At 35.9% G+C, this 14,711-nt stretch overlaps 1 protein-coding gene across 3 annotated transcripts in view; it reads right to left on the reverse strand.

The window, feature by feature from the left end:
• Positions 1 to 14,711, reverse strand: part of LRBA (LPS responsive beige-like anchor protein) — a 730,232-nt gene that overhangs the window by 375,712 nt on the left and 339,809 nt on the right. For all 3 annotated transcript variants that reach the window (XM_060147738.1, XM_060147737.1, XM_060147734.1), the window contains one exon: positions 5,378 to 5,544. In XM_060147738.1, the coding sequence (XP_060003721.1) occupies positions 5,378 to 5,544 (167 nt within the window). The remainder of the gene's footprint in view (positions 1 to 5,377; positions 5,545 to 14,711) is intronic.

Raw genomic sequence — 14,711 nt, forward strand, 5'->3', positions numbered from 1 at the left:
AAGGGGAAGAGGGAGTTGGGGCGGGGGGAGACGGACCGGGAGTTTGGGGTTAGCAGATGCAAACTATTATATATAGGATGGATAAACAACAAGGTCCTACTGTATAGCACAAGGAACTATATTCAGTATACTGTGATAAACCATAATGGAAAAGAATATAAAAAAGAATGTATATATATGGATAACTGAGTCACTTTTCTGTACAGCAGAAATTAACACAACATTGTAATCAATTATACTTCAGTAAGAAAATAAATTTAAAAAAATATCAACTTATCACAAAACTAAGAACATGAACAAGTCTCATTATGTTCTGGGCATAGGTATTTAATGTGCTTAGTGTTTGAAACTATTCTTTTCATGTAAACACTTTCAAATACATCTGTTTTCTTTAACTGACATCTCCATAGATTCTTCCATTTGTTTTGTAAGCTATTGATTTTTTTCTTTCCTTTCTAAGAAAGGGAACAAGGAGGGGGTAAATGGAAAAAATGTTCGGTTTATTAAGCCATCTTACAATGTTATTGTCGGGATTGGTTATAAAGAATTTCTAGCATCATCAAAGCTCCAGAGAGAGCAATGAGTGGTGCTTGTATTGATGTCAACTACTAGCTCCCAGGGGTGGGTAGGAATAAAAACAAAAGCATTTGAAAGAATAAGATTGGGTATATTATACCTATGACTAGAGATCTGCTTGATTACCCATGTACTATAATGAAATCAAATGCCTAAAATGAACTCTTGATAAGGAAAGCGTATTAGCACTTTAATTTCTCTAGAAATTCACTGGTATTGCCTACTTAATAAAAAATTGGAGATGAAGAATGTTTTCAAAAGACATAATACACTTCCGTTGAAATGGGAAACACATCCAAAAAGATGAGTTCAATATTAAATTGCACCAGCGAAATTTTTTTAATCAGAAATTATTTTCAAAAAAATCAAAGTTTTTTTTTGTTGTTGTTGTGTTTTAAAAAGAGTAACTGATATAAAACCAACACTGCCCTAGTCTTAGTTTTTTATAGGTCAAGTACATTAGCTACTGCTTTCTTCAAACAATGGTATATAAAAAGAAAATGGGATATTTCCTACAAAGATTAAAAATTCTTTAGGCCTTTCCTTTCCTTGGACTCTGGATTTTAAAATGACATAGTACAAGATAAAATAGTAATGTTAATATTGATAGTTTGCCCATTACAGGTCAGCTAACTGTCCACTGGAACAGTTACAAAGCTGTTAGTTTCGATTTCACAAGGCCAATCAATACAGAGGCATACTGTTTCAATTTTGCCTGCATTGATTTTTTTTTTATAACACTCCAACCTTACAGCATTCATCTTTCTGAAAGAAGGAAGATTTGATTTACTGAAGAAAAATTGGAGAGAGCATCACAAAGATTTTACCAGCAAGCTTGTGACACAGAAAAAAGATGAATGTCTTTCAGGAAGAGACGCCTCTAGCTTGAGGGCATCCATTAGAACACATTCAAGCAATCTGAAATGGAGTTTCTTAAAGCAGCAGAAATCTAAACCTAAATACAGTCTCCTAAACTAATCAAAAGCATTCAAGAATCTTGATAAGAGATTCTCTTAGAAACTCCTAAACCTTATTACTTCTAAGATAATTTATGTTTCTAGCTCTATCCATGCATTTTTCAGAGAAGAAGAGAACCACCTTCTTTCCCGGACTAATACCAAGAGCGAATTTCCATGGTACATTAGTCAGCCTATTAGAATGCAATGAAGGACGATATGAGAAAAGGGTAGTATGTCCTCTGAGACTTCCATCCAGTGTTCTCCATCATCTCTCCTCATCCTTCTTACATTCAGCCACTTTACCAGGTGTCATCTACATGAAAGATGATTTGTCTCCTGACCCAAATAAACACAATGCCTGCTCCATGCACCGGAAAAAAATTACTTCTGCCACTCTGTTCATTTGTGGCCTCTTTCTTGCTTATTCCACTATTCTTATCAAGCTCCCTCTGTTTTCACCTGAGCCTCACTCCAGGTGACAGTAATGTATGGATGAACAGGTACTTGTCTGTCCCATTATTTCCTGAAATCTCTAAGCATTTGAAAAAATGCAATGACAGTGAAGGGCACACAGTTATAAGAGCTCTAAGGGAGGAATACTTTCTTTACCTGCCAATGCAATAGTCTAGGCATCAAAGAAAGAAGAGACAGAGAGAAAGAGAGAGCTCCTCTCTCTTTCTCTTGTGGCAAAAGCTGGTATAAGCGGAATATTAAGACACAAATTGCATTCAGGCAGGTCACTAGGTGTCAAAAGATATTAGATGCCTGCTGTGAGGAAACAACAATTCCCATCTGCTTCTGAGAAAATAATATTTTCATTTTCAGTTTTTATTGAATGGAAACTTTTGGGAATATGTCTTTATAAAGGGTATTAAGTCTAGCAAGTATAACATGTTCAAAATGGCTATAATCATCATTGTGTTATCCATAAAGCAGCAGATTTCATTTGGTCTCTTTAGATGGGATAAATTGGATTCTTTTTTCCCCAGCTTGCAGTTTTGTTGCAGGACCAGATGTTTCTCAAATGCCACATGCTGAGGCTCCTATACTGAATGTAGCACCTGACCTTCTCTATAATTGACTAAAAATATTGATGTAATGGCATGGGTCTGATTGTGATTTATTAAAACCACTGCCGATCCCAGGCCAGCTGCCAGGATTGCAGCCGGCTGATCGTGTGGCATTAGAAAAGCCATCAATAGTGAAACAAAACAAATGACATTAATGGGAAAGTATTAGGCCTACATAGCCATGGCTACAAGGAAATTATGTGGATTCCAAAGGAGGGTCAAAATAAAAAATGCCACAAATGAAATTTCTATATATTCTAATATGATTGAATTTATAAGACAAAATGCTACTATAATTCTTAAGATAAAACACAAAGGAATTATACTTAAAATAATTTAATCCTCTTTACTAGAATTTTGCTCATTGTGCATATTTCTTTTAACAGGCTTAGGATAGTTAAATGCATTATAGCTACAGTATGACTCTGATTTCTCTCTAATGCCATTTATGTTTTCTAGAATTATGCTAAGTGAAGAACAAAGTACACTGTGTTAGTCTCATTTATTATAACCATGTCCATAATTTACAAGCTGATTATGCAAGCCTCATACAAGGGAAATCAGAATAGTTAACCACTCTCAAAGAATGGTAAGTCAGCATACGTTTTATCAACTACATTTTCTTACACAGCTTCCTAAAAAAGGGCACCAAGGTCTAGAAATCCACTCTAATTGGAATTAATACTGAAAAGGTCTATTTTAAGATAATTGTATTAAAGGCATTAGGGAGCAACCAGGTATTCCAAATAAGTAACAGTTGAATGTGACACTGAACTAAATACAACGACAAAAATATCAGCATGGAGGCAATGTGCTTTGCTAAGCATTGTTTTTAATAAAATCTAAGTAACTTATGCGATCTATAAAGAGGAAAATATCGATTCACTAATATTAATTTTCCTTTCAATGATGAATCATTTGTTGTTGCTCTTAATTAAAAATGTACACATTTAAAAGAAAACAGTTTGACAGCTGTTTTTACTCAAGAGTAAAAAAGTAAAAAATGTTCTGTAAATTTGGGGAAATATTAAAATTTCAGAATTCAATTTTTTCTGGCTTTATAGAATAATAGAGTCGAACCCTTGAACAACTCTATTACAGAAACACTAATTATTTCTAGACAAATACATTTCACAGTTCATTTAGTTCTCCAAGATACTTTATTACACCAAAATCACTTCAGAAAAACACTTTCGTGTTGACAGCACAGGTATACTGAGCTATACAATGGTATAGCTATCACAAGAAAGAATTTTGATCTTATAAAAATGACCCCTTTGGCATAAGTTGCCTAAAGGCTTTCATTTTAAAATTGTAAAACTCCTTTTAGGTCAAAAACAAAAATTTTAAGCCTAAAAAAAAAATGTAACAAACACATATTTAGTTCCCAGTATGTGCCAAGCACTGTACATCAAAGTAATCTTCTAATTTATTCAGTACCAGGTGTCAAAATGACTATAACAAATCTGTTACATTAAAGTATCTGGAAACTCTAAAATCCTCAATACAACTCCCCTTCCCCAGTCCCCTCCAAACACACACCCATAGGCTTTTACATGTTGCAATATAAGGCACTAGAGAGCCCTGACCCAGTAATTCATGTCATTCCCATGACCATTCTTGCAGCTGAGATCAGCTGGAACAGTAATTAAAACAAACAAACAAACATGGTTTCTGCTTTTACTCAGTCCTTTTGCCTTCAAGACCTTGACCTGCATTCCTTCCTCTGAACACCAAAAATGATATGCCCAGAAACGTAATTCATTTTATTTAAGTATTCTTCACAATAAGCATGATGAGACATATCTACTCTATATTAGTGAATACTTGTACTCAAAACAAAAACATCCCGTATCAGATAGGTTTCAACTCAACTAGTTTAAAGTTCAGCTTAAAAAAAAACTAAAATCTTTTTCTGTTTACTGGAAAATCTCTAAAACTAGACTTTGATGTCTGCTAGACACGTGAATTGCTTAAAACACAAGCAGAAACCAGTTACGCCTATATGTAATATACAAGTAATTTGCTGTTTTCTTTTGTGGTTGTTGTCTTCCAGAAAAAGTTATGCAGAAATGCGGAATTAAAAAATATCTTTCTAATGGGAAAATAAAGAATTTTTTCATTAACATTACTTAAATGAGTCAAAACATGTTCCTAAGACTTGCAGAATAAAATATTCCAAAAAGACTAAATTTTATGATTTATCTAAGTTCCTTAGTCCTAGAAAGTAAATATTTTGTTTCTAAAATTAGAATAAAAAATTGCACGTTCAGTTTGGTAATCTTAAAAGGAGGTAGATGTATTAAATAAAATTTTAAAGATGGTATTGTTTCATCATAGCCCTGTAATTTGCAACAAAACTCAAGAAAACAACACATATTATTATGTTTTCAAATTTATGTGTTAAAAACTCAAAAGTGTAAAATAGGGAATAGTTTCTTTAAATAAAGTATTGTACTTGTATAAATTCAGATATAAGTGCAACTAGTAAAAGCAGTTTACACTACTTAACAGTTCACTTCAAAATAAATAAATATATGAGCAACTATTCTTTTTGAAGTAGTTGAAGGGAATTGAAATTTCCACAAAGATCCATAACTATACCCATACTGATTTTCTCCTTCCCCTTTGCTTTAAATTCATTGCAGAAGATAAAATACAAAATTAAATTACTTTGTTCTTCATCTGGCCTTGATCATATCCAAAGCCATTTATCTAAACCAAGGACTTCTACAGAAAATCAGTGGCCAAATCCTAAAGGTATAACTTTACCTCACTGCAGAATTTCCCCAGGCTCCATGCTTGTCTGTGAGAATGTTGATAATTTTCTGGATTAGCTGAGTTGCTGTCACATGGTCTCGATATTTGGCTGCTCTTATCAAATGATCACACATCTTCTCATCTTCTCGTCTGTCTGCTGAATACTGGGCACACAGTGACTTGGGATAGGAAAAAGAAATATCTATTAATACTATAAAAATATGGAAACAAACCCTTTACATGCATTATGAAATAATCTCTAATATGAACTGAACCAACCAAAACTTTAAAGTGACTTTTACATCACTCTTTAACTGAATTGACAGAGTTGATGATCTACTCTCATTACAACAATCCCCCAAGAATTTATTTCTCTGAAGTCACTCATAAGATACACTCAGAAGTGGTTAATATTTAAGCAGAGACTTGAATAAAGAGAAGAAGCCAGTCATGTGAAGATGCAGGGTCCACATTACAAGCAGCATGAAGGGTGGTTGCAAAGCACTCAAGCAAAGTGAATAAAGGGAAGAGTGGTATGAAATGAGTTTGGAGAGGCAGGCAGGGGCTGCATCATTTAGTACAGTGTAGTTATGGTAAAGAGTTTAGATTTCATTCTAATGCAATGGAATACCAGTAGAAGGTTAATTACAGAAGTGACGTGATTGATTTACATATTAAAATGATCACTATAAGCTCCATTTAGAGAATGGATTGTAGTGGGACAAGAGGGTTAAGGAGGGAGGCTGCTGCAGAAGTCCAGAAAAGAGACATTGGTGGCCTGCAACAGTAAACTGAGCTGGTTCTCAACACCTTTAGAAAATGACAAAAACAGTTTGGTCTTTTAAACCCCAGCTCTGTAAAATGGACCACCAGCACTAGAATCACCTAGGAACTTATTAAAAATGCAGAATTATAGGTCCCACTCCATACGTACTAAATCAAAATCTGGATTTTAATGAGATCCCCAGGTGATTTATACATTAAAGCTTGAAAAGTACTTTCTTAGATATCAATTTTGCCAAAAAATTTTAGGATTCTTTAGCAATACTCAGTACAATACAATCACTAGTTTCCAAGTTGCTTATTTCTTTTCTTTTGGAATTCAGACACTTGTGGTGTCATGTTTATGGTGCTATACTACCTAGTTAATTAACTGTTTAAAATTAAAAAAACAATTAATGTAAACTTAATTCTGGTCACAGAGTCTATTGGGATCCTTTCCCTTAAGCTCCAAATGAAAGCTCACATATACATCCACATGTATACACAACTTATGATGAGTAATAAAAATTTGATGTTGGAGCCCTTTCCTACTGTATAACAATTTAGATAGACTGTTGCCATACACTATCCCCAGCACTGTCCCTGCAATAAGAGAGGGCCTTAACTGTCCTAAACCAATGAGGGTAATAATCACACCCACACTGACAAACTGTCTAAGGGAACAGCACTTGATCTAATTGGTGCAATTAAGAGGAAACGTCAGAAGTTTTGCTGGGTAATTCCTTCCTTCCTCTTATAGTGTAAAACAGGAAGTACATAATTCCAGGAGTATTGAAAGCTCTTTCTGTAGGAGAGAAGCAAGCCTGAGGATGAAGCCAAAACCCAAAAGGAGCAGAGCTATGAGAATTACAGAAATAAAGAGTAAGAGTTTATTCCAAATGGAATCATGAACTTCTGGATCAAAGACCAGCCTACCTTTATACTTTCTGTGAGACCTTTTTTTTTTTTTTCCTAAGACTTTTTACTAGAACCTGTAAGCTCCTGTTCAGTCATTGAAGGCCAGTGTGAAGTGGGTTTTCTGCTCCTAACACCATAAGCAGCCCAACTGATATGGTGTTTATGTACATGCATAAGGAATCAAATATCTCTTAGTCTGTGCAAAACACTAGGCTATAGGGATAAAAAGTTGACTTAGCTTGATAGCCTTTGCCCTGGAGAATCCTCACTCCTTATAGATTGTGAGGAGGGAAGTGGGAATAAAAGTACAGTAGTCCCTTGCTATGGGGTGGGGGGAATAGGATCCAGGACCCCTACGAATACCAAAATTTGCAGATGCTTAAGTCCCTTTCACACATATCATATAATATATATTATATTCAATATATATGAATATATATTATATATGCATATGAATAAACGTAAGATTGGGAAGCAAATCTAAAACCAGACTAAAGCATCATCCTTGGTAGTATCTCTTGTCAGTCTTGGGCAACTAACTCACTTTACCTCGCCAGGTCTAACTGTTTTCATCTGCACAATGAGAGGATTATATTAGCTCTAGGAATTGTACAATTGGAAGATTTTGGCCAACCTCTAAGAGGTTAGTTTTTGTACACTAGTAAAGGCAAAGTACTTCTTTTACCTAAACACTGATATGAAGAAAATAAATCATGTTAGAAATTAGATTTATAAGAAATTAAAGGCAAATGCTGGATAGTACATTAAAAAGGCTGAGCCAAACCATAGGACAATTCAGTTTGTCAAAAATATGATTTGAGCAAATAAAAGAAAATATGATTAATAAATACTTCAAGGGGAGCAGTTTAAGTGAAAATAACTAGGGAATGATTCCATTGTAACAAAAATGTCAACTGCTATGTGATATTTTCAGAGATTCATCCCAGAACTAGGCAACAACCTACAGGTTATTTCATATCTAAGCCAACCGTACACTGAAACCAACAGGACAACAGGACAAAATAGGAGACATCTGAAGAATTTTTATACCTTCACCATTCCCTACTATATACATAGTCTACCCTTGTCTAACCTTACCTGACAAGAGGAAATTAAAATTACTGATGGAAATTAGAAAATAACTGGCTTCTACACTCCCCTGAAACACCACATACCTTCATATTAAATATACTATTTTAAAGGCTATTATTTCTGTATTTTATTAATATTAGAATAATTTAACTTTATCAAATCATATTTTGCAAACATTTGGTAAGCAACTAAAGTTTGCTATAAAAGGCATAATTCTATAAAGAAGAGTTCGAGGTATGTTAAATAGTAAAATGGTTTAAAGTGTTCCTTAATGGATCCTCCTTTACAATTTAAACAGCAACTTTTCATATCTGACATAAAATCTATAGATATAAATCACATTAAAGGGCTATTCTTTCCTGATTATCAATCTCTGTCTCATTGTGGAACATTATAGTCACATGTAACCTTAAAACATGATAAAAGGAAACCAAACAAGAATGTGTTGTAAAGATATACTGAACTTGTATCTATTCTTTAAAACTTAAAAATGGAATTTGAATATATTCTTATTAAAAACCAATAACAAATTCAACATATGACATATCACTCAAAGTCAAGTACAGATGAGGAATTCTGCTTCAAGATCAAACACATGTTACTTATTGAAGGAGTATGTATTTGTGTGTGTGTGCTTGTGTTTAAACTTTGAGTGGAGGTACCCCAAGAGACCTTGCCAAAATGTACCATCTATCAATAAAATCAAGGGCCAGGTCTAGTACTTGCATTCAATTTTACTTTACATCAACTTTTCTATATTCCTATTTTAAGCAACACATAAACTAAGTAATAAGACGTCACAACAATAACCCCCAAAAATCTGAATCTTAAAAACAAAAGAAATAAGCATCTTGGAAACTACTAATTCAAATATAATTGATTACTGCTAAAGAAATCTAAGATTTATTAGCATAGAATTAATAAAATATAAGATAAATACACCTAGTTTTGAAAAAAAATTCACTTACTTGCAGGGCAAAAATAAAGAGAGAAACAATTTAGACTGAACATTTATAATTCAAGTAACTATTCTGGCTCTTTAAATGTAAATAAAGAAATGAAGACAATACCACATTCAGTCTTTCCTTCCAGATGCTATGTCTCTACCTAAGTTTACTATGTGTCCTTTTTATGAAAGCTCAGAGAGGAGTGAACTTAAAATTAAGCAGATTTTTCTATTATCCTTCTGCTATCACTCTGATCAACATTCTTGGTGGTCAGACGTTTTCTGCATCATTTCCCAGTATGCTGGCATTTTCTCAAGGCTTTGTCGTATGTCCCCTGGCAATATCATCCACTCCCATATCATCTATTATTATCAACTTAGATCTAGCTGTCAAATTTTTCATATCTAACACAGCTGTTTTCCTAAATTCAAACCCACAATTCTATTTGTAGGATAGTCTTCAATCATTCAATAAGTACCTAAAATTAAAAATGTACAAAACTGAACCTACCACCTTTATCCGAAACATGCTATTAAACTGAAAAGGGAAAGCTTTTCTATTTCTGTCATCTGTGACTTCTCAAGTTCCCGCACTTCATATCCCACCACTACACTTAGCAAAACCTCTTAACCACTCTTATCACTGTCCTAACGTAGATCTTTATTCACTCACAACTCAGCTCTTCAAATAATCTTCTCTCATTTTATGAGCAGTCCCAGAATTGTTCCTGGAAGAATTTACCTTGGTAAAACACAGATATATTTATATACCCCATCCTCAAAAAAAACATGATTGTCTAAAATATCAAACAATTAGAACCAAATTTTACTAGCTAGATCTGTGTGTGCGTGGCCTTCTTATAATTCACTACCATGGCATATAACCTTTTACATGCTTGTCTATCCATCCTATATGCCAGATACACTCAGATTATACGCTATTTCCGAAATATCCTCAAGACATTTTCAAGACCCAGAAACTATATTTCTCCTACAGCTTTTACAGGTGAAACAAGAATAAAGATGTTTATTGAGAATGTAAGACGGGAATTTGAAAGGCAAACTACTAGAGAAGAGGAACTCACGCAGAAAAAGAGATATAAAAATAGATCCTTTTGATTCTTTGGCTGAATATAAAAATGGAAAAAAATATGAAAAATTCCAAAATAATTGGAAATTAAGCAATTCATCTCCAAGTAACAAAATATGGAAAAAACATGAAATCAGAAGGAAAATTAGAAAAATTTGTGGGAATTGGCCACAACAGCATTTAAAATAAAATTTATAGCTTTCAATTTTATATTAGAAAATATTAAATACTGAAGGAAGAAATAATACAAATATTAAAATCAGATGACAGAAGCTAAGGAATACAGTGCATCCAATTTTGCATTAAAGGAACAGAAAACTAAACACTAGTATAATTTGCCCAAATAAACACAAAAACTTTCAACAAAATACTACCTATAAAATGGATTATACATCAGGATGAAGTAGAGTTTATCTATGAAATACAAAGCTGGTTTAATATTTAAATATCAATCAGTATAATTCACTATAAAACAGAAAAAAGGAGAAAAACATATCACCTTAATCGATTTTTTTTAAAAAAGCAATTAAGGGAGAGGACTGGGGTTGGCAGTGTAAACACAGCCTGAAGGGGGCTAGTGCGCCACGGCTAGCCGGGAGGGAGTCCGGGAAAAAGTCCGGACCTGCCGAAGAGGCAAGAGACTTTTTCTTCCCTCTTTGTTTCCTGATGCGCGAGGAGAGGGGATTAAGAGCGCCGCCGAAAGGAGCTCCAGAAACGAGCGAGCGTGAGCCTCGGATATCAGCGCGAACCCCAGAGACTGGCATGAGACGCTAAGACTGATGCTGCCACCACCAAGAAGCCTGTCTGCGAGCACAGGTCACTATCCACACCTCCCCTTACGGGAGCCTGTGCAGCCCGCCACTGCCAGGGTCCCGGGATCCAGGGACAACTTCCCCGGGAGGACGCACGGCGCGCCTCAGGCTGGTGCAACGTCATGGTCACGCCAGCCTCTGCCACCGCAGGCTCGCCCCGCATCCAAACCCCTCCCTCACCCTGGACTGAGTGAGCCAGAGCCTCCAAATCAGCTGCTCCTTTAACCCTGTCCTGTCTGAGTGAAGAACAGACGCCCTCAGGCGACCTACACATAGAGGCGGGGCCAAATCCAAAGCTAAACCCCGGGAGCAGTGCAAACAAAGAAGAGAAAGGGAAATCTCTCCCAGCAGCCTCAGGAGCAGCTGATGAAATCTCCACAATCAGCCTGATGTACCCTGAATCTGTGGAATACCTGAATAGACAAGGAATCATCCCAAATTGAGGAGGTGGACTTTGGGAGCAACAATATACATATTTTGCTCCCTTTTCCTCTTTTTGTGTGTATATGTATGCTTCTGTGTGAGATTTTGTCTGTATAGCTTTGCTTTCACCATTTGACCTAGGGTTCTGTCCATTTTTTTGGTTTTTTTTCTTAATTATTTTTTATTTTAATAAATTTATTTTATTTTATCTCACTTTATTTTATTTTATCCTCTTTCTTTCTTTCTTTCCATTTTTTCTCCCTTTTACTCTGAGCCGTGTGGATGAAAGGCTCTTGGTGCTCCAGGGAGGAGTCAGTGCTGTGCCTCTGAGGTGGGAGAGCCAACTTCAGGACACTGGTCCACAAGAGACCTACCAGCTCCACATAATATCAAATGGCGAAAATCTCCCAGAGATCTCCAACTCAATGCCAAGACCCAGCTTCACTCAATGACCGGCAAGCTACAGTGCTGGCCACCACATGCAAAACAACTAGCAAGACAGGAACACAGCCCCATCTATTAGCAAAGAGGCTGCCTAAATTAATAATAAGGCCACAGACACCCCAAAACACACCACCAGACATGGACCTGCCCACCAGAAAGACAAGAACAAGCCTCATCCACAAGAACAGAGGCACTAGTCCCCTAAACCAGGAAGCCTACACAACCCACTGAACCAACCTTAGCCACTGGGGACAAACACCAAAAACAATGGGAACCTCGAACCTGGAGCCTGCAAAAAAGAGACCCCAAACACAGTAAGATAAGCAAAAGGAGAAGACAGAAAAACACACAGCAGATGAAGGAGCAAGGTAAAAAACCCAACAGACCTAACAAATGAAGAGGAAATGGGCAGTCTACCTGAAAAAGAATTCAGAATAACGATAGTAAAGATGATCCAAAATCTTGGAAATAGAATACAGAAAAGGCAAGAAACATTAAACAAGGACCTAGAAGAACTAAAGAGGAAACAAGCAATGATGAACAACACAATAAAGGAAATGAAAAATACTCTAAAAGGGATCAATAGCAGAATAACAGAGGCAGAAAAACGGAAAAGTGACCTGGAAGATAAGATAGTGGAAATAACTACCACAGAGCCGAAAAAAAAAAGAATGAAAAGAATTGAGGACAGTCTCAGAGACCTCTGGGTCCTTAAACGCAACAACATTTGAATTATAGGGGTCCCGAAAGAAGAAGAGAAAAAGGAAGGGACTGAGAAAATATTTGAAGAGATTCTAGTTGAAAACTTCCCTAATATGGGAAAGAAAATAGTTAAGTCCAGGAAGCACAGAGAGTCCCATACAGGATAAATCCAAGGAGAAACATGCCAAGACACATATTGATCAAACTGTCAAAAACTGAATACAAAGAAAACATATTAAAAGCAGCAAGGGAAAAACAACAAATAACACACAAGGGAATCCCCATAAGGTTAACAGCTGATCTTTCAGCAGAAACTCTGCAAGCCAGAAGGGACTGGCAGGACATATTTAAAGTGATGAAGGAGAAACACCTGCAACCAACATTACTCTACCCAGCAAGGATCTCATTCAGATTTGATGGAGAAATTAAAACCTTTACAGACAAGCAAAAGCTGAGAGAGTTCAGCACCACGAAACCAGCTTTACAACACATGCTAAAGGAACTTCTCTAGGCAAGAAACACAACAGAAGGAAAAGACCTACAATAACAAACCCAAATCAATTAAGAATATAGGACTAGGACCATACATATCGATAATTACCTTAAATGTAAATGGATTAAATGCTCCCACCAGAAAACAAAGACTGGCTGAATGGACAAAAAAACAAGACCCGTATATATGCCGTCTACCAGAGACCCACTTCAGACCTAGGGACACAAACAGACTGAAAGTGAGGGGATGGAAAAAGATATTCCATGCAAATGGAAATCAAAAGAAAGCTGGAGTAGCACTTCTCATATCAGACAAAATTGACTTTAAAAATAAGACTATTGGTGCTTCCCTGGTGGCACAGTGGTTGAGAGTCTGCTTGCTGATGCAAGGGACATGGGTTCGTGCCCCGGTCCGGGAAGATCCCACATGCCGCGAAGTGGCTGGGCCTGTGAGCCATGGCCGCTAAGCCTGCATGTCCGCAGCCTGTGCTCCGCAAGGGTAGAGGCCACAACAGTGAGAGGCCCGCGTATTGCAAAATAAATAAATAAATAAATAAAGACTATTGCAAGAGACAAAGAAAGACACTACATAATGATCAACGGATCGCTCCAAGAAGAAGATATTACAATTGTAAATATTTGTGCACAGAACAAAGGAGCAAGTCAATATATGAGGCAAATACTAACAGCCATAAAAGGGGAAATCGACACTAACACAATCATAGGAGGGGAATTTAACACCCCACTTTCACCAATGGACAGATCATCCAACATGAAAATAAATAAGGAAACAGAAGGTTTAAATGATACACTACACAAGATGGACTTAACTGATATTTATAGGACATTCCATCCAAAAAAACAATACACATTTTTCTCAAGTGCTCATGGAACATTCTGCAGCATAGATCATATCTTGGGTCACAAATCAAGCCTTGGTAAATTTAAGAAAATTGAAATCGTATCAAGTGACTTTTCCTACCACAACGCTATGAGACTAGATATCAATTACAGGAAAAGATCTGTAAAAAATACAAACACATGGAGGCTAAACAATACACTACTTAATAACGAAGTGATCACTGAAGAAATCAAAGAGGAAATTAAAAAATACCTAGAAACAAATGACAATGGAGACACAATGACCCTAAACCTATGGGATGCAGCAAAAGCAGTTCTAAGAGAGAAGTTTACAGCAATACAGTCCTACCTTAAGAAACAGGAAACATCTCAAATAAACAACCTAACCTTAAACCTAAAGCAAAGAGAAAAAAGAACAAAAAACCCACAAAGTTAGCAGAAGGAAAGAAATCATAAAGATCAGATGAGAAATAAATGAAAAAGAAATGAAGGAAACGATAGCAAAGATCAATAAAACTAAAAGCCGGTTCATTGAGAAGATAAACAAAATTGATAAACCATTAGCCAGACTCATCAAGAATAATAGGGAGAAGACTCAAATCAATAGAATTAGAAATGAAAAAGAAGAAGTAACAACTGAAACTGCAGAAATACAAAGGATCATGAGAGATTACCACAAGCAACTCTATGCCAATAAAATGGACAACCTGGAAGAAAAGGACAAATTCTTAGAAATGCACAACCTGCTAAGACTGAACCAGGAAGAAATAGAAAATATAAACAGACCAATCACAAGCACTGAAA

Source organism: Lagenorhynchus albirostris, chromosome 4 (assembly GCF_949774975.1).
Source record: "Lagenorhynchus albirostris chromosome 4, mLagAlb1.1, whole genome shotgun sequence".
NCBI lineage: Eukaryota > Metazoa > Chordata > Mammalia > Artiodactyla > Delphinidae > Lagenorhynchus > Lagenorhynchus albirostris.